General features: G+C 42.3%; 1 protein-coding gene and 1 long non-coding RNA gene across 2 annotated transcripts; one reads left to right on the top strand and one right to left on the bottom strand.

Annotated features, from left to right (window-relative positions):
• Nucleotides 1–641: 641 nt before the first annotated feature.
• LOC134174158 (uncharacterized) lies at nucleotides 642–20,209 on the bottom strand. Its single transcript, XR_009968528.1, has 3 exons — nucleotides 20,049–20,209; nucleotides 13,548–13,760; nucleotides 642–870 (listed from the first exon to the last, which is right to left on the bottom strand). It is a non-coding gene; the product is annotated as an uncharacterized LOC134174158 (long non-coding RNA).
• Nucleotides 2,912–11,179, top strand: GPR65 (G protein-coupled receptor 65). The gene is made up of 2 exons (XM_062638832.1): nucleotides 2,912–3,007; nucleotides 9,138–11,179. Exon 2 carries the CDS (start codon nucleotides 9,263–9,265, stop codon nucleotides 10,298–10,300), a length of 1,038 nt encoding a protein of 345 aa, XP_062494816.1. The 5' UTR covers nucleotides 2,912–3,007; nucleotides 9,138–9,262; the 3' UTR covers nucleotides 10,301–11,179.
• Nucleotides 20,210–20,813: the final 604 nt, after the last annotated feature.

The raw sequence follows: 20,813 nt of genomic DNA, 5'->3' as shown, positions 1-20,813 counted from the left end.
TACAATAAATTACTATCACATAGTGAAAAGAGAAAGTGTGCTTATGTAAAAACTTCAGCTGTTTAACTGAATAAAATTATCTGTTAAAAGAATCACTCCTGTGCAAGCCGCATCCAACCTCAGATTCAGTTCATATAAAAATATATGAATATGCAACTTATTGCAGTGTATAAATTCTGTTATCTTTGTTAACTAGAACTGTTCACAAACTTCCTCCCCTCAGTAGGCAAACAAACAAAAAAAATAATACAAATTCTGAAAATAATTAATTCTTCTTGTACGACCTCCTAAAGTCACTGTGGGGTATTTTTGTGGACTCTTCTTTGGTGGAGTCTTAGATGTTTCTGTGATAAATTTGTTGGGAAAGGCAAGTGACAAGCCCTTCAGTCAAGAAAAAGACCCTATGTTTTGAACATTTATAAGAGGTTTGTAATATACTCCACTTACATAATTAGGCAATATTTTCAATAAAACTTTGATCAACTTACTGAAAGTATTCCTAGATTTACCAAGGTTGCCACATCCTTTGTGGATACTTCTGCACAACTATGTTGCTTTTTTTTTCCCATGGGTAAGTTAACAAGATATTTAAAAATGAAAAAAAAAAAAAAGAGGAAAAAAATAATTAAGAGACATGTGAGCTGTTGCCTCATTGGTGTATTCAAGAGCAGCTTCCTGTTGCTTTATCTGATGAAGCAGTTCTCTTTTCAGAAGCAGACATGGGTTACACTACCGGTGGCATCACAGTGATTCTGCTCCATGGGTGAAACGTCTGCTTAGGTAAGTCTTCAAAATCCAAGAAGTCAGATACAGATGTTATTTCCTGGTAGAGGTTTTGGCCTGGCTCTCTGTTAGTGTGATGTTGACATCCTGCAACAAAAAGAAAGGACACAAAAGGGACTGAACAGATTGCTTTGGGAGGAGTATTTGACTCCCAGCACAAGCAAAACATGAGACAAATGGCAAATGACATCAAACGACTGAATTAGGAAATACATGCCAGCTTGATTTAGTGTTGTAATGGTATTGCCATGATCAGAATACTTGTTGCTTAGGAGAGGGGAAAGGATGGAGAAAGGCAGTATTTGGGAGTGAGTTTTCAGTATTCTGAATTGTCCTGTCTTCACTGCAAAAAAATGCCGCAAGCCCCACAGGTGGTTCCAGTAGCCCTTCTGTTACTGTTCTTTCGTATTTTATGGCACTAATAAGATACTCAGCACTATTTATATGAATATACACAATGCTTAAAACTTAGCAGAAATATAAGCTATGCTAAAAAAGTAGCTTCTTAGAATACCAAGTGTCATGAAAATATTTTGTACAGCATCTTTCTGTATACAGATATGAAAACATGATGCACATAAGCATACAGCAAAATATTACTTGCCTACATCCTAACAAAACATAGCTTTTATTTTTCTATTTGCTCATTTTAACAGAATTTTTATGCTGTATGAAACAGTCATAGAACCATAGAATCATAGTTAGGGTTGGAAAGGACCTTAAGATCATCTAAAGGGGTCCATAAAGTCTATCTCAAAGCTAAAGACTGAGAGCTCTTTTAGACCTGTTGAAGTCTCTACAGAATCTTATGGAGACATTTGAGTGAAATTTAGTGTTGCATGAGAAAGCAAATGCATTTAATATTGCATTTTAAGCAAATCATCCATGTTACAGGAAGGCATGTATCAGATCTCCCAAACTGTGAAGCTTTTCAGAACTGAGTTTTGAGATCTGCTCATGAAGAAAAAAGATCCAGCTGTGAAAGGTCCTTGTGCTTGAGGAAATCAGCTTGGCACTATAACTTTTTTGAGAGCACAAAGCAATATCTACTTTGTTGAGATTGCTTTGAGAGAAAAAATAAATTAAGAAAACCATATGCCCTTCCATCTCATGGCTGATATACAATAGCACCAGTACAGCAGCTGCTGCACTAGTTCACACAGCATTTTTTTCTTCCCCTGAAGCTTACCTAAAAAGCAAAGTACCTGCAAAAACTTAGCACATTATAATGAGTACTGCTTACAGCAATTTGCCCTTTGATGAACTTGAATTTGAAATAAAGGGTGAAATGTTGCAGATGTTTCCAAAATTGCTGGTGTTTATTAGCTTATAAAAGATTATTTATTTTTTTAGTGTCTAATCTTTTCTGTTAATAACACAAAATCGTTGCAGTCTTCTGTCTGTCCCAGTTCCCCAAGCTTTAGTAGACTTCTGTATTCAGAATTATCTGAAAAAAAAAAAAAAAAGACTCTTCCATTCTTCCCTTAGAAAGTTGTTTAGAGATAAGAATATAGAATATCATTTTGTATTTGTGTTTATGAAAGTACAACTTTGTACTTACACTGTTACATTCAAAATGTCATAAATGCAAAGACCGCACGAAGCTCTCTTTGAATCTGAAAAAGATACTGTAAGAATGCATCAATACAAATACAATATGTAATGAGTACTTGCCTCCAAAAACTTTCCCAAGGTTCCTTTGCAGGCTTGTTTGCATACATTACTCAAAGCATAGCATTTGCTACTCCATTTCTCTGAATTTTTGTCTGACTGACTTTTGTCAGAGTTCTTGTACAGCAGGTGTTCTGTGGCAAAATGAGAGGGACAATGATAATCATTGAATAATGTGGCTAAAAGAAAATATTACTGTTGTTTGGTTGGGTTTGTTGGTGTTTTGTTTTGTTTCATGTGAAACAAATCTGATTCTAAAGCCTATAAAATAAGTAACAAGTCTACAGAATTAGTCATAGTGAGTTTGGTACATGAAAGTCAAACCATTAAATTACATATCAATAAACAGAAATTCCTCGATAGTTTTTTTTAGAAAAAAATCCATTAAAAAATAAATCAATAAAAAATAAATCCATTTAAAAATCAGTGGGAAAAATTATCAAACATTGTGTTTTAGGAAAGCTGTAAGCCAATAACATCCTCCTGGGCAAAACCAGCAGGTATGCTCAGCAGCTGAGAGAAAACCTGGTAATGCTTCAAATGTTGCATTCAGGTAAGACAAATCATTTTGCATTGCAGTCATCATATTTCAGTTGTAATTATAAAAGAAAACCTAAGCAAAGAGGTATGAGACAGACCACTTTCCCCTAGTAACTGTAATGAAATGTGTCGTAATTGGGGCAAAACAGTGCTTTCTGCTTTTATATTTCTGTGCAAGAAACTGCTGCATGCTCTGTGGTATAATTCATTTGCTGGTTCTTTAACACACTTCAGTATAGGTCACTGATACGTGCCAGTATGACACACTTCTTGTTACTATTATCATTGAAAGCATGTCGTCATATAAGTAGCATCCATATGTCATCAACGCTGGGACATTACCTGGGGGATTTCAGACAGCCTCCAGGGCTTCATTCCTAGACACTGTTGATGATACTGGTTAAAGATAAAATTAAAGCCACTGGCTACAGTGACCTGTGAAAAATGGACAGAAAAAAATTGCCGAGGTGGCAAATTCCATGTGGTCCCAACTCTGAATCCCATCTTCAGCATCCTGGCCTGCCATTAGCTGATTATATCTTAAGACACTGGTTCCTTAATGCAGATGGCAACAGACCAAAGCAAAGTCTTGTCTCAAAAAAAAAGGGGATTTATTCAGACAAGTCCAATATGAGGACAAGTTTGCACCTTACAATCAGTAAGATCAACAGACACAACTTCTAGAAGCAATGAGGTAAAAAGAGAAAGCTGAAGGAAAAATGTGGGTGTTATCAAGAAATTGGCATGCTGGGCTGTGAGTACAAATGAAAGAGCTGGTAAAGCTAACTGTGAGAGAAGCAATTGTGAGTAACATGGAGACAAGTTGGGATCTTATAAGGATGATGAGTCTGTAATGTAACAACTCGACTAACAATGGAGAAAGAGGTTGTGGGGGAGGGAGAAGGAATTCCAGTTTCTCAGTCACACGACTAGTAGACACTGCCTCATACATTTGCTACATTACACACATGCTTCTGAAGGCATGTTTCCCTCTTAGACATGAAGAGACCTGTCATAGGAAAAGAGATGCTAAAATGTGATTAGAAGAAGAGGTAGGTATTCTATCTTTTACTCATCTGGTCAGTCTGCATATGTTTGCTTTGCTTTTGGTGAGAAGTGGGTCAGCAAAACCCTGGGATCCAATTTGTAGAGCTAGATTTTTGATTCATGATACTTATCTATACTGGTAAGCTTACAATGCCCTATTTACTGTGTGGTTTTACTAAACCACACTGAAAAGCAGACATCTGGAGTTTTAACTAGTTATCATGTAAGTAAAGCTGGCCAGTGGACCAGATTGGCAAGTCCTTCTCAAGAATTTTCCCTGTCTTTCAAGCATGTGAATGTATTTAGCTGTAACTGTGAAGTTAGCCAACTTGATCAAATAAAGCAGTGGCTGGTAACATTAAATATGTGCTTTCTGACTAGTTCTGTCATTGCTCCTTTTTTTCTGAATGCACATTGAAGTGTTTTTTTTTCTGGAAAAGGGATCCATATAATAATCTTTCAACAGAGGCAATAAACCTATTTGGGTTTCTCTGATAAACACACAGACCTACACACACGCATACACACATGCATCAAACCAATAATAGGCAGAATTAATTTGCCTGCTACATGGGAAGATCCCTGCACCCAATTTTTCTTCAGCCTGTGCTGTTTCCTATGTGGGAACACTTGTAGGTAGTGCTGTCTTGCAACCTACTTGTTCTGCCACTTTTTCACCTGCTCTGCTGGCAGTCTAGGTTCAAACCACAGGTAAGTTATCACAGGCAGTCTCTGAAGCAGTATTTTTGTCAGTAGAACTGAACTACAACAAATGTTCCCCATTCTCGAATTCCCTTAACAGTTAGATCTTTGGAGAGCAGAATTACTGAGCGTCAGAGCTGTGATACAATCAGTGGGTACCAGCTGTCTCATAGTTATGGTTGTTGTCCTGGGTTCAGCAGTAGCAGTCATGTTTCTCCTTCTTGGTAGCTGGTGCAGTGCAGTGTTTTGACTTTCGGCTCGGGAACAGAGCTGATAACAATGATGTTTTGGTTTGGCCAAGGACTTTGTGAGCCTCATGCTCTGCCAGGGAGGAGGGGAAGCCGGGAGGAAGCAGAGACAGGACACCTGACCCAAACTGACCAAAGAGGTATTCCATACCACAGCACGTCATGCCCAGGATGTAACTGGGAGTTAGCCAGAAGGGCTGGGAGACTGCAGGGTTGGAGGAGGTAGGGGTCAGAGCTTGGTCGGACTGGGGGTGTGAGTTATCGGTTGGCTGGTGCTGAGGTGGTGTATTCTCTTCCCTTGTTATTTCCTTTATCATTGTTATTATTGGTGGTAGCAGTAGTGATTTGTGTTATACCTTAGTTACTAAACTGTTCTTATCTCAACCTGTGGGAGCTGCATTCTTTTCGATTCTCCTCTCTGTCCCTCTGGGAGCAGGGGGAGGGCAAGAAGGGGGGGAAGTGAGTGAACGAGTTACCTGACGGGGTTTAAACCACAACAGTTTTGGCGCCCAACGTGGGGCACGAAGGGTTGAGATAACGACAGATCTGGCCAGATTAATGGTCACTCATCACAATGCTGATTTATTGGCTCTCAGAGTTGTTCTCGATCTCACAGCTTCAGAATGTAGTACATTAGAGCCGGTATTTGCTGTGTTAGTGTTTATCAAGTGTGGGGCCTGGGCTAAGGTTCTTGTCTCACTGTGCTTTATGGCAATGGCTTGTAATACGGGTGGGCTCCAGCAGCAGGGCGGGACGGACGTGGCCTTGTACCTGGCCTTGTACCTGGCCGTCCGGCTGCTCTTCACCGTCCTGGCCCTCACCCTACTCTCCATCTTCGTGAGGCCGCGGGGAGCCGAGAGGGAGCGGCCCCGGGAGCCGGCGGCAGCCGAACCGGCCCGGGAGAGCGGCCCCGGGGAGCAAGCGGCGGCGGGAGCGGGGCCGGAGGCCGCGAAGGGACGGCTGCCGGTGGAGGAGGTCGGGGCGGTCGAGGAGAGGAAGGAGGCGGCTGCAGAGCAGCGGGAGAAGGCGGCGGAGGAGCCGAGCCCCGCGGAAGAGCCGAGCCATGCGGCCGAGCCCAGCCCCGCGACGGCCGAGAGCATTTCCCGGAAGCCGCCTGCCGAGCCCCCGGAGGATGCAGGAGACCACGTAGCATTTCCCAGCAAGGCAGAGGGGGAGGAGCTCGACTCGGGAAAAGAGAAGCTGGCGGTGGGAGAGCCGGCAAGCACAGCAGCTACACCAGCCCCAGTGACAAGTACAGCAGCTACACCAGCCGCAGTGACAAGTACAGCAGCATCAACTGAGAGTTCTGAAGGTTTTGAGTGGCCTTTGGGTGTCCTTGGGACCTGCCTGCTGATTGTGATGGGGATCAGCATGTTGGCACACACACAGACTGTGTTCTACCCACAACCATTTTGTCTGATCTCAAAAGTTAAGCAGAGTCAGGTTTGGGTCTTGTCTGGGGTTAGACGACGATATAGGGGGACCAAGAGGTTTTCTCCAAGTCTGGACAGTCATGAGTGACAAGGTGTGTGGGACAGTATGGGCAAGTATCTAGTCCACTGGGCCCCTCCAGTGCTTTGGAAGCGTCGGAGATGGAAGGCAGCTGTATGGAGTCCCCAGCAACAAGCTGCAGAAACTGCTGAAGGGGACAGTGAATTATTTTGAGCCTGGTGGGCCCTTGGCACTTCAGGCGATCAGGGTAGAGATGCAACATAGAGATGGACTCATGATCGAGGGGTGGACTTAGCAATGGACACTATTGCCCAGGTTATTCACAAGTGTGAACACTGCACACAGTCTCTCCTGCTCTGGAAGACTGTTACAAGAGAGGGAGCCTGGCATCATGGACTAGATGGATTCAGCAGCTTTATAGGGACTGGTCCATGCACTAAGATAAGAGTGATGGTATATTAAAAATGTGGGATCTGAGCATGACGTGAATGGTATGGAATAAGGGGTGGATAATGTCCTGGGTTCAGCAGTAGCAGTCATGTTTCTCCTTCTTGGTAGCTGGTGCAGTGCTGTGTTTTGACTTTCGGCCTGGGAACAGAACTGATAACATTGTTTTGGTTTGGCCAAGGACTTTGTGAGCCTCATGCTCTGCCAGGGAGGAGGGGAAGCCGGGAGGAAGCAGAGACAGGACACCTGACCCAAACTGACCAAAGAGGTATTCCATACCACAGCACGTCATGCCCAGGATGTAACTGGGAGTTAGCCGGAAGGGCTGGGAGACTGCAGGGTTGGAGGAGGTATGGGTCGGTGCTTGGTTGGGCCTGGGGGGTGAGTTATCGGTTGGCTGGTGGTGAGGTGTTGTATTCTCTTCCCTTGTTATTTCCTTTATCATTATTATTATTGGTGGTAGCAGTAGTGATTTGTGTTATACCTTAGTTACTAAACTGTTCTTATCTCAACCCGTGGGAGTTGCATTCTTTTCGATTCTCCTCTCCGTCCCTCCAGGAGCAGGGGGAGGGCAAGAAGGGGGGGAAGTGAGTGAACGAGTTGCCTGACTGGGTTTAAACCATGACAGTTGTACACCCTTTCTTTTTTAAAGGTCAGCTTTGTTGACTGCTTCTAAGGCTAATGCACACAATTCCTCCAGCCCCACTGCTTTAGTCAGGGCTGCCATTCAACTGATATTTACATGTTGAAACTCTCAACACCACAGCCCTGGCAGTGGCTCAGATAACCTTAATTGCTGATGGTTTGGTAAACTCATACATGGCAACTGCAATTTTTACAGGAAAGAAGTGTAAATGAAAACTTGCACTCAGAAGGTCTCCACCTCATATGAGCCTGAGTGACACACCAACGGATTCTCCTCTGCATGCAGGAACCCAGTAGCTTGACAGGTTTCACTTGAGGGTTTCTGGAACATGGAGTAAGCTTTGCTAGAATAGCACAGTTGATGGCAAGTTCTTGGGGGATCACATACAAAGGAGGAGAGGGGAGCAGGGAAGCATGAGGATGCAACAAGATAAGAGAGGGATTTGCACACAAGCCACACGTTCTCCTCTGAGCAGATCCCAACATCTAGTGGTACCTGAATCTGTGTCATTCTATCCTTGTCTCTGCATTGACTTACAGGAGAAGATGTTGGGGAGAGGGACCTGGGGGTCCTAGTGGACGACAGGATGACCATGAGCCAACACTGTGCCCTTGTGGCTAAGAAGGCCAATGGCATCCTGGGATGTATTAGAAGGGGGGTGGTTAGTAGGTCAAGAGAGGTTCTCCCTCCCCTCTACTCTGCCCTGGTGAGACCCCATCTGGAATATTGTGTTCAGTTCTGGGCCCCTCAGTTCAAGAAGGACAGGGACCTGCTGGAGAGAGTCCAGCGCAGGGCAACGAAGATGATTAAGGGAGTGGAGCATCTCCCTTATGAGGAAAGACTGAGGGAGCTGAGTCTCTATAGTTTGGAGAAGAGGAGACTGAGGGGTGACCTTATAAGTGTATATAAATATATAAAGGGGGAGTGTCACGAGGATGGAGCCAGGCTCTACTCAGTGGCAAACAATGACAGGACAAGGGGTAATGGGTACAAACTGGAACACAAGAGGTTCCATTTAAACTTGAGAAGAAACTTCTTCTCAGTGAGGGTGACGGAACACTGGAACAGGCTGCCCAGGGAGGTTGCGGAGTCTCCTTCCCTGGAGACATTCAAAACCCGCCTGGACACATTCCTGTGTAACATTATCTAGGTGTTCCTGCTCCGGCAGGGGGATTGGACTAGATGATCTTTCAAGGTCCCTTCCAATCTCTAGCATACTGTGATACTGTGATACTGTGATGTTAGTTGGGATAAGAAATCTGCCATATTTGTTTGGCCAAAACCATGTTCTGCTCATCAGAATTGTATTTTATTTGTGGTGCACTTTTTGATCTCTTTCAACTGTCACGCAGGAGAGACCTGGAATTGCAGGACCCTACCCCTCTGGAAGTGTCTTTACTCATTCTGCTTCTGCTATAGACGCTTGAATCTAACCTTGATCACTTTAGATATTTGGGTTCCCCTTACTATTTACTCCTAACTAGAAGTGTTTAAAAACCTCATACAACAGTTTCTTTCTTCTAAAAAAGATACCCTCCAAGAAGCCCATTAAAAAAAAAAAAATTGTTGTTATAGCTGATCTTTTTCCTTTTTGGTAACAGAAGGCTGGAATCTTACCAACCAGATCCTGAAGAACTAATAAACAGATGACCACCTGTCAGACTACAGAGGGGTTTTTATTGCATCCAGGCTGGAATTAGCCCAAAGATACTACTCAGAGTGGACAATGAACAGCACTGCTGAGTGCCATGATGATCACACCCTGGATAAGTATTTATTTCCACTTGTGTACAGCGTTGTGATGATCATCAGTATTCCTATCAACTGCATAAGCCTCTATGCATCTTGCATTCAGGTGAGGAAGAAGAATGAGTTAGCAGTCTACATCTTCAGCCTATCCGTGGCTGACCTTTTGTACTCTCTAATTCTGCCTATGTGGATTGATTATGCCTGGAATGGAGATAACTGGAGACTCTCTGCCTTGCTTTGTCAGATTTCTGCCTTCCTTATGTATATGAATTTCTACACTGGTACTGCGTTCCTTGCTTGCATCTCTGTTGACAGGTATCTGGCATTAGTTCACCCCCTGAAGCTCCAGCACTTGCGCACAAGAAGATTTTCATTGATTGTCAGCATAATTGTTTGGCTTCTGGAAAGCACCTTCAATTCAGTCATATTGGTATACAAAGAAGTGTTCCATGACCCTTGCAATTTCACTAATCATACATTATGCTATGACAAATACCCCCTGGAATGGTGGCAGGCACAGATAAATTTATTCCGGATATGCTCAGGGTACCTGCTCCCTTTGGTAGTCATTGTGTTTTGCTACCATAAAATCTACCAAGTAGTAAGGTGTAATCAAGCCACAATAGATGAAGAAAAGAAAAAAGTAAGGAAACTTATTCTAAATATCACAGTTACTTTTGTTGTTTGCTTTACTCCTTATCATGTTATGTTGTTTATTCGCAGCATCAAAGAACCTTACACCAGTGACCCACAGCTTTTGCAGTTGATGTATAAGGTTTACAGAGTCACACAGGCCTTAACAAGTTTGAATTGCATTGCTGATCCCATTCTTTACTGCTTTGTGAGTGAAACTGCACGAACAGACATACTGAACTTGCTCAGGTGTTGCTTGTGCCTACAAAAGCGTGAGGGAGAGCAAGTGAAAGATCATGCCCTGTGCAGTTCTGCTATAAAGAGCAGTGAACTGATCATCTCCAGAACTTTCTGTGAAACGGAGTCTGTCAAAAATTCCTGAACAAGAAAATTTGCATGATGTAAATAGCAAAGAAAGAAAAATTCTCCCCCAGTTTCTACCTAGGAAATACTCCAAAAATCACTGACACTAATCTAAGTGAAACCAATAGCTGGAGCTGATAAGAACTTGTTATAGTGGCAATGAAATAAATGCAGCATCAACACTTATCTTTAAATCAGACCCGGCACATAAATCCATGTTGACAAACAAATGCACAGTCAAGATGACCATGACACACTGATAAAATTACTGAGGATCTCTCACAAAAATACTTCCTGTCACAGCTTGCTAGCTAGCCCACATGCTGGGCATACACATACTGAGCTGGAGGAAGCTGAAGTCCTCTTAACCTAGTAATTTGGTTTCAAGTTTTAGTTGAAATCTAAGCTTAGCTGGGAAGGAGTCCCAAAAGGGATTTTATTTATTTATTTTTTTTAATCAGCACTGTGATAGAAGTGAATAAAGCACACACACATGAAAATCATTCTAATGATTGATCAAAGAGCATACAGAGGTAGGATGGTAAATGTTCTCTCTAATGTCATGCTGTGATTTATGCTGCTATGGTGGTTCCTGTGTTTCAGTAATGACTTGAGTTCTCCTTCAGCATACCCCTGAGATTAGCCATTTCTTAAAATTGTTTACCTCATGCGGACAGGTAGTTACCTGCTCTTAAGCTTTTCAGCTTTTGTTTTCTTTGGAAAATATATGTTCTAATGTATAACCATATGTCATGTAGTTTCATTACAATATCAATACCAAGTTTCAGACAGTTGAGTATTCATTACTTCAAGTTCCTATATAGAACCAAATTTTAGACACCAGTCTTTTAACTCAGATTAAATTTTTGCCAATATATTCAGGAAGGAAAGAGAAAGATTGAAAAGATTGAAGAGAAAGACTGAAAAATTTCACATCTACACAACATAAAGGATCAGTCTTTAACCTTGCTTATTATGACTGAAATCTAGAGTGTGATTATGTTTATAGAGTCAGTAGATCAAGAAGGTTTATATCCATTTGCATAACTGTACATGGAAGCCTTGGCTGGACAATCCTGGGCTTTCAGTCTGCCAGTTCTGAAAAATCAGACACAAACCAACAAGCAATACTGACAAACCAGCAAAGCACATGAATGTACCAACAAACATTAAGAGTGCGGCTAAAGTACGCACATTTTTAAAAGTTTGAAGTTGGAACAAATAAAATTACAGCTGTCAATTCAGGGGCCTGTTAGTTGCACAGGCCCCTGCAACTGCTGTGGGGTTCCCTGGTAGCAGCAGGCACTGAACCCTCTGAAAAGAGTTAAAATACCATGGAAAGTCTGCTTTCTCTCTTCTCACAACCTTTTCACTTTTGTTCAGCTGCCAGGAAGAATGTTTGGTTATGGCGGTTGCCCATTTTCATAGGGAAATTTTTTTTTCTTAAAAAAGGCCTCCTGTAGCAAGTCCATGTAGCTGAAAGAGTGTGAGGATTTTGACAAGCACTTTTTTCAGTACACTTCTAGGTCTGACATTATACTTGGAGGCTAAGCATAAGGTGGTCACAAGCAATATGGAAATTCTTATGAGAAGATCCCTCTGTGTGTAAATCATAAATTTCTCTATTACAAAGAGCCACTTTCATTGTTTTCATGAGTTCATGTTTGTATCTATTTATACTTTTGATTAATTTCACATTCTGCAAAGGGACCTTGAGAGGCTGAGGAGGCTGGGCTTGTTCAGCCTGGAGAAGACTTTGTGGACCTAGTGGCAGCCTTGCAATACCTGCAGGGAGGGTATTGAGAAGAAGGAACCAATCTTTTCAGAAGAGTGCATAGCAGGAGGACGATAAATCATGTGCGTAACTTGAGGCAAGAAGGGTAAGAGTTGATATAAGGAAAAACTTTTGAACTACAGTGACTGACAAGCAGTGGAGCAGGTTGCACCATGATGTTCTACATGCTCCATCCTGACAGATTTTCTAGACTGAGCTGAACAAAGCCCTGAGCAACACAGTCTGACCTCATAGCTGACCTTCTTTGAGCACAAGGTTGGACTAGAGACTTCCTGAAGTGCCCTCCAACATGAGTTGTCATCTGATCCTATGAACTGTGTATATCAGTATTCTGGCTGTTGATGCATCTCTAAAAAACTATGTTCCCTTCTTTTCTTTGTTTCCATTTGCTGGATTTTGTTTTGATGTGAGGGTTTTTTTTTCCTGTAATACTTTCTTGTATGTTATGAAGGAAAAAGTGCAAGCAGCAGTGCAAGTTACTTCACCACAGATTTCCTGTGCTTATTATCTATGTATTTTGCAACACAGTATGAAATTTCACTGCAGCACTTGAAAAAAAAAAAAATAAAAAAAAAAAAAAAAGCAGAACCAAGCTTCACTGTAACTCCATGGAAAAAATAACTCAGTGGTTCATTTCTAGACCTTCCAGAAGCCAAAAAGGTTGGAAAGCTAATTCTATTGAGGCTTTTTATTTATTTTGAATAAAGAATAATGCAAACTAAAACTAAGTAACAAAACTGAGCCAATTTTTGTCTTCTCTGCAAGGGACAGGGAGCCAGGCAGGCTGGGCAGCACCCTGAGAAGCCACAGAGTCACACAGCACACAGAGCAGATCTATCCATGGTAACCAGCATTGGCCAACAGCACTATGATCACCAGGCAAATCTGTAATAACAAGGCAGGTCTGAGGTCAATCTGGGAGGACATGTCAGGAAGGCATGGTCAGGGTCAGCAGAGCACAAGGCTGGTCTTGGCTGTGAGCCATGTGAGCCCTGATATCTGCACAGGCAGCTAAACCCTAAAGAGGCAGAAGAGACCACAGACTCTGTGGTAAACATAGGGCCCTCACCCTGTGAAAAGAGCTTAATTTCCACAAAATTTATACGTTTTAATATTCCACGAATGCTTGTGAAAGCCATAGCTTGGACCAGTTTACTTCAGTCTGTGTGGATATTTTTCATAGCATTATTTCCTTTAGTACCTCCCTGCATTGCTGAAAATTCACATCAAGGTAAAGGAAGATGATGATAATGAAGGCCTATAGGCTGGGCTTCCTGAAAAACCTCAGGTAAGTTCAGGGTCCTGTCACTTTATGATAGCAAAATGTAGGTACCTAATCGCTTAGATTGTTCTGAGATGTTCTGAAGTGTTCAAATCATAGTCCTCTGGAGAAAAGAGGAAACTTAGATGTAAAGACTATAGTGTCCTATATTTCAATCATTTGTGTGTTTACCTCGTTATTCTTACATACCTAATAATGTACACTTTTTTCAGTCCCTCTCTGAATTTGTTTGTTCCAGCTGGACCAAACATCCTGCCATGTTAAAAAGAACATCTGTCTTCTTTTTAACTTTTCAGGTTACCAGACAGGCACTTTTCACTATACAGAAATGGCTTCATCCAGGCTCCAGTCCACAATGTGTATTATTGGTTTTGAATGTTCCACTTAGAATTCCTGATGGCTCTGCAGGGAAAAAAACAGGTGCAAATCCACAGGAACACTTCCCAAAGCAAGGACTTTCCTTACAGAGACAAGTTTATAAAATCCAAATATTTCTTTATTGGCAAGAAGAAATACATGCATTTAAATTCCACTTTTCTCACAGACAATGCCTAAAAGCATTGATGTATGTATGCCTTTGGTGAGTCACTGTATTTCCTATCTCAGTTCCTGATCTATACAATAAGAATATGGATAATTAAAAGGGCTGTGATGGTGATTTAGTTAATATCCACAGCATATGAAATGTCAGTGCCAAATTGTATTGTTGTCAGCATAATAAAGGAGAGGTTAATTTATGTCAATAATTCCCTTAAAGCAGAATCCATCTGCCATAAATGCAGCAGAGCTATAGCTTAGCTTGTAAGTTGGGAGTTTTTCAGTGAACAGTGATGACCTAGCAGGTGCAATTTCAGACTTCATTTAATATGTCTTTCCCAGAATCTTAGCCACAACCTGCATCAGTGCCATCATGATGCATATCATTATTCTTTTCTGATGTAGCTACATATCAGCTTTGCTTTTTTAATGTCATTGGGGTCATGACTCACATGGTTGTAGGCTGACAGAGACTCTTGCCTACCCTTTTCCTTTTTTTTTTGAGTCTCTAACACTTCTAACTTCAGAGCCCCTAAGATGAAGGGAAGTGTGAATTTGAGTTATATTCCACTTCCTGTTTCCATTCACAGAGAATGACGCTACTAAAATTATTCTGGTAAGTATAGTGACAATATAATAGCGACAATTTAATACCAGTAAAGGGAGCATAAGGGCATATTTTAGACACTCATATTACTTAAGAGTTTCATCACTGTCATCATCAGTCTAGATCTCTATTCTAAGGTGGTAAAGGAACAAACTGTTCATTTTTTCCCATGCCTCCACACAGCACAGTGAGAACATGGGTAGGTTAGGGTACTTGGGACCAGCATGATCACAATTGCAGAAGATCTGCTTGCAACAGACCAAGCTCAGCAGGAGCCAGGGGCAGCTGCTGCACCTACAGGCCAGTGCTGCCAATTGCCAGGGCATGAGACAGCAGCTCTTCATGGTCCCAGAGCCCAGCAAGATGGCAGCTTGCCCCTACCTAAAGCTGTCTGTTCCACTGCACCTGCAGGGACCCCAGCGGCACTGATCCAAGGCAGCATCTGAGAAGTGATGCTCTGGTGCTTATAAGGGGAAAGAGAATGAAACACCTTGTGCATCACATAAAGGTTTTTCTTTTACTGCTGCACCACAATGGCCATGTTACGGATAAACTGCAAAGCCTAAGCTGGCATACAGAATTTTTGGCTGCTCAGCAATGAATTTAAAGTAACCAACCTTGTAATATCCTAGAAAGCAATAAAGTCTGTTCTGGACTAGGGCCTTAGGAAACAAACTAAAAACAACCAAAAAAAAACCAAAACAACCCAAACAGAAAACAGAAAAGGGTGTATCAAATGAAATGTAAAGCCTGATCCAGGTGAATTTCAAAGACACTGCCTAAGACACCATGAGATCCTCTTCTGTGCCAACACAAAGGCACTAACAGCAGGGTATATCATCTACAGTCTCTATCCAGCCTGTGTACAGCAGAGCAAGAATGCATGTCCCATAGCATCTCTCACTGAACATCAGAGTGTACATGTATATCCTAATCACATCACTGATGGGGAATGGGAATGCTAAAACAGTGGAGGTGTGAAACACCTGTTAAAAAAAAAAAAAAAGGTGGGAAAATAGGTCCATTCCTTTTTTGTTCTGTTTCTAAAATTAACTTTGACTATTTTTGTGACTATGTGGCACATTGCTTTTCAGATGAGATACTGGAGTTAATTTACCATAGACAATAACTTTCACAAGCTTTTCCCAAGAGCTGGTCCTAATATCACCAAATCTGTGCTGTATTCCTTCCCAGCTGAAGCTTTGATTTTGATTTCTTGTGGAAACTCAACCTTGTCATTTCTCACTGTTTAAATGCTTCTTCCCTTTTAACATCAGATGTGCAAAGTAATGTCTGCTTTTCCAACCCCGAATGAAGAACTACACCCAGGAGCAATCTTGTTTCAAATTTCTTTGTGTCTTGATCCCAGCCCTATCTTAGAATTATACTGTGCTACTGGAAAAAATTGTTGCCTCAGTTGCCTTCACCTGATAGCTGGTACTGTAGCAGATGTTATGGCAAGTACTAAATCCAGAAAGCTACAGTTAAAGGGGAGGTTCATAAATTGTCTTCTGTTTCACATACTTAATTACACATGTGAGGAAACGCTGTAAGGAAAATGCAGTTAGTTCATCCTGTAAATGCAGCATGGGCAGAATCCCTCAGGCTCACATCCTTAAATGGAATGAACTGATGAGACTGAGGCATGACTGATGAGATTGTCTCTTCTGGGTTGCAGAAATTAGCAGCTTCATTCCAGTGGACACAAGGTAGGGCTGGAAAAGACAGCTCCGGTGAAAATGCATCCTCCCCTTGTGTTTCCCTGAACAGACTACTTCTGGATGCCAGATGAAAAACTGAGACAAAGCAGTCCACCTCAGGTCACAGCAGGCTCCACAGCTATTACAGTCTCTTCCATTTCAGCTTTCCACAGTCCATCCAGACACACAACAGATGATTACTAGATGTGAGAGTGTGCAGCCAGTGGCCTCAGGACACAGCTCTTTCCCATTGCTTTCCCTTCCCTTGACACCTCATTGTTCCTATTAGTATCCTAGTTTGAGCTACCAGATCTCAAGCATGACACCTCTAGGGTCTCACAAAGTGGGCTGGCTTATGGCAACTCACCTTCTGAGGTATCATCTTTTCACATTAGGAGATCCAGGGACTGCTGAGTGAGAAAAAACGTAAGAAGCTGTGACTCTTAGAGGGCAAGAGGACAAGAGAAACTCTATTCCAAATGAAGCAATTCCTGAGATTCTCAGAATGAGGGAATGAGCACATGGCTTCACCCATCATCTTTGCTTATCCTCATGGACTGCAACACAATGAATAATCCTCAGCAAAGTTTGCTGCTGCTTCTGATGGTACAGTGCAGCAAAAAACCCTCAAAAAAACAACAGAAAAAGTCAAACTATCAGTGACTGCTGATACATTCATGGTAACCCCATGCAGGCAGAAGTGAGCTCCCCTTGGCATGCAGAGAATGAGCCGTGTCACTGGCAGCTTAGTTAGTGCATGTGAACTGAGATGTTGTACAGGAAAACAATATTGCATTTGCATTTGTTACAGTTAGTGACAGAAATGTGTGAAATATAGGGTGTAATTTTTTGGACACCTGTTTTGACATGACCAGTGCCAGCCTTCCTTCCCCAGCCATATGGCTGTTGCTGCACAGCACAGTGTTTGAAGCCAGCCTACATATCACTATAGAATTTCATAATATAGCAGAAATAGTAAGATACTACAGAGTATTCTGAAGGCATTGCCACTGACTCAACATTTAACCTCGTATTGAAATTTCAAGCCGGTTGTAACTCCCCGTGTTCTGTTTGAGCAGCACATTTCGTCACTAAGTCTAGTGTTCACACTTAGAGAGTAATTTATCTTTATGGAAAGCAAGAAATAAAGGTAGGCAGTAGCATTTAGCAGTTTAAAATTAACTCCTTTTGGAAAGGAAAAAATTCAGTCACAGAGTGGTTTTAGATCCCTGTTACATCACTTTAGATAAGCCTGGCAAATGCAGTTTTGTCATGGTATAAACCCAGTCAGGTAACTCGTTCACTCACTCTCCCCCTTCTTTCCCTCCCCCCAGTCCCGGAGGGATGGAGAGGAGAATTGAAAACAATGCAACTCCCATGGGTTGAGATAAGAACAGTTTAGTAACTAAGGTATAACACAGATCACTACTGCTACCACCAATAATAACAATGATAAAGGAAATAACAAGGGAAGAGAATACAACACCTCAGCACCAGCTGACCGATAACTCACCCCCCCCAGCCCAACCAAGCACTGACCCATACCTCCTCCAACCCTGCAGTCTCCCAGCCCTTCCGGCTAACTCCCAGTTACATCCTGGGCATGACGTGCTGTGGTATGGAATACCTCTTTGGTCAGTTTGGGTCAGGTGTCCTGTCTCTGCTTCCTCCCGGCTTCCCCTCCTCCCTGGCAGAGCATGAGGCTCACAAAGTCCTTGGCCAAACCAAAACATCATTGTTATCAGCTCTGTTCCCGAGCTGAAAGTCAAAACACAGCACTGCACCAGCTACCAAGAAGGAGAAACATGACTGCTACCGCTGAACCCAGGACATTATCCACCCCTTATTCCATACCATTCACGTCATGCTCAGATCCCACATTTTCAATATACCATCACTCTTATCTTAGTGCATGGACCAGTCCCTATAAAGCTGCTGGATCCATCTGGTCCATGATGTCAGGCTCCATCTCCTGTAGCAGTCTTCCAGAGCAGGAGAGACTGTGTGCAGCGTTCACACCTGGGCAATAGTGTCCATTGCTAAGTCCACCCCTCGATCATGAGTCCATCTCTATGTTGCATTTCTGCTCTGATGGCCTGAAGTGCCATGGGCCCACCAGGCTCAAAATAATTCACTGTCCCCTTAAGCAGTTTCTGCAGCTTGTTGCTGGGGACTCCATACAGCTGCCTTCCATCTCCGATGCTTCCAAAGCACTGGAGGGGCCCAGTGGACTAGATACTTGCCCATACTGTCCCACACACCCTGCCACTCATGACTGTTATAGTATGTTTTAAATGTCAGCATTTTTTTAATAAAATCTTCACAGTCATGTGCTATATGTTTTTTTAAAGCTTAATGTTCAGTTGACTGTAACAGGAAGCAACCCACAAAGAGTGCCAGGGTAGAAACACTGGAAAAGTGTAAAGTTCAAGAATGTTTTGGTAGGTTTGGAAAGTTTTACAGACTACAGATGCCTGTTCAATCACTCAGGTCAAGCCAAAGGAACCTGCAAAATGATTTAGCTAGAAGCCTTTGCAAAAATTGCAAACTTGGTACAGGTACGTTTATCTTTTATTTGTTGTGCATTCATTTTAATTCATTACAGACATATTACAAGTGAAATCACTTCTGTGGCTTCTAGCCAATATACAATCTACTTACTATTGACCATTCAGAGAAACCAGGACCAAGTCTGAGACCTTTTGAAGCACTACTTATGAAGGAGGCATAAGACACCCAGTACAGACTTTAAATCTGGCTCTTTACTCAGTACCCCTGTAAATACACTGCAAAGACATTAAAATAAGCACCATCATGATTACAGTGAGAAGTGGTAGGAATCCCTATGCTTGGATACAAATTATTTTCTGGAAAATGCCTGCTTTCCTGTCACCTCAGCAAATTATTTTTACCTTCAGTGCATGATTTGCTCTTGCAAAGTATTATGTACTATTTTCACTCAAAGAAATGCAGCAAAATATTGCATAGAGACAATTGTCTCGTGTTTACAGCAGACTTGTGTGAAATGAGTGAGCTGAGAGATTGTCTTCGCTAGGTGGCGATTTTGGTCTGCCCAGACAGGCTTTATAGACGAGCAGGAAAAAAAATCCTAGTTTAGAGATGCATTTCTTATACAGAAGAAAAGGGAGTCTGGGAACAGAGCTGGCTGCTGCATCCCGAGTTCCCGTGAAGCTAGGGTGAGCTGTCGTGATCCTTTCAGCCTCTGCAAGCTGTCAGGCCATGAATCATCAAACCCAGGAGCTTGAAACAAAAGGCCTATCACCAACACCTGTATAGTTTTTTTTCAGCCTGGATTTATTAGCAACTGATTTGTTCTTGCTTTTCTTTGTAATAACTTTTTTGCTCAATTGTGTCTCCTTTCTTCCCAGTATTTATTCCAGTATAAATATGTACATACATTCACAAGCAACAGCCATCTACACTGCTAAACAAAGCAGGCTTTTCCAGCCTCTAGCCTGATAAGCTCCCGATTCCCAAACTCATCCCACTAGCCTTTTATTCTAGTGTCCTAGCCGAGCTCTCTTCTTGGGACTGGCACCAGTTCCAGCATACCACCAGTGCTCACTCAGAGCTGCTATAAAGCTCTCCTGTGTCTGCTAAAACACCCTATTTGATATGTCACACCAGCACATGTATGACACATTTCACCAGCAGTTCAAACTCATCCTGCAATCAGTCAGCTCCTCTCCTTGGGCATTTATAGCAGATGAGTTCTCAAGGCTACAGCTCTGTTATTGCCAGCCTCCAAATCCATCAGAATATACTTTATACTGCTGAATAACAATGCTGCTGCCACCACACCCTGCAAAGACATTCATGCCTTACCTTTTTATTTCTTTGCAGACATTCCTTTCCCAGAAGTACAATAAAACATTTTCATCTGCACGCTTTCTCAATGATCAGACCTTTCGGCTCCTGCATTAGAGTCATGTTCCTCCACATCACTTCTTAAACTCTGCAGTATCCAACTTCATGACCTGAGCCCTCTCAACATTCCCCCTGCCTTCTTCCCTCAGCTTTTATTGTTATGTATGATGTCACAGAGTTTGGGATATCCCCTGGGTCAGCTGGGGTTGGCTGTCCTGGCTCTGTCCACTCCTAACTCCTTGTTCATCCTCAGCCTGCTCGTTGGTGGGGTGGTTTGAGAGGCAGAAAAGGCCTTGACTCTGTAAGCCCTACTCAGCAGTTACATCCCTGTGTTGTCATCACTGTTTCAGCACAAAGCCAAAACACAGCCCATACAAGCTTCTAAGAAGAAAATGACCTCTATCCCAGCCAAAACCAGAACACCAGGCCAGTTACAGTTTTAGCTGATACCACTGCTTTATTTTCTTCCCTGTAACTGCAATTAGTATTCCTTCCTCCTTTGCTATATTCATGGTTTTCTTCTCTCTGTGTATTACAACCAGAAAGAACAACTGCACAAGATTCTTTCATTACTTCAGTGACACCTTCTCAAACCTAGAACTCAAAATACCCATTAATAGTTTTCTGAACAATTTTCATCTTCATTTCAAAGTGATTTACATGTTTCAGGAAACGGTGTGGAATGAATTCAGTTCTTAGCATTTATTAGCGTTGCTCCTGTGT

Source organism: Pezoporus occidentalis, unplaced genomic scaffold (genome assembly GCF_034315485.1).
Source record: "Pezoporus occidentalis ecotype Australia unplaced genomic scaffold, CSIRO_AGI_Poc_V1 ctg115, whole genome shotgun sequence".
NCBI classification, from domain to species: Eukaryota; Metazoa; Chordata; class Aves; order Psittaciformes; family Psittacidae; genus Pezoporus; species Pezoporus occidentalis.
The sequence above is the reverse complement of the archived record's forward strand: the minus strand, read 5'-3'. Positions and strand labels throughout refer to the sequence as shown.

What these genes read in the sequence shown, in the direction of transcription:
- GPR65 (XM_062638832.1), top strand. Translation starts at nt 9,263, where the DNA reads ATGAACAGCACTGCTGAGTGCCATGATGATCACACCCTGGATAAGTAT.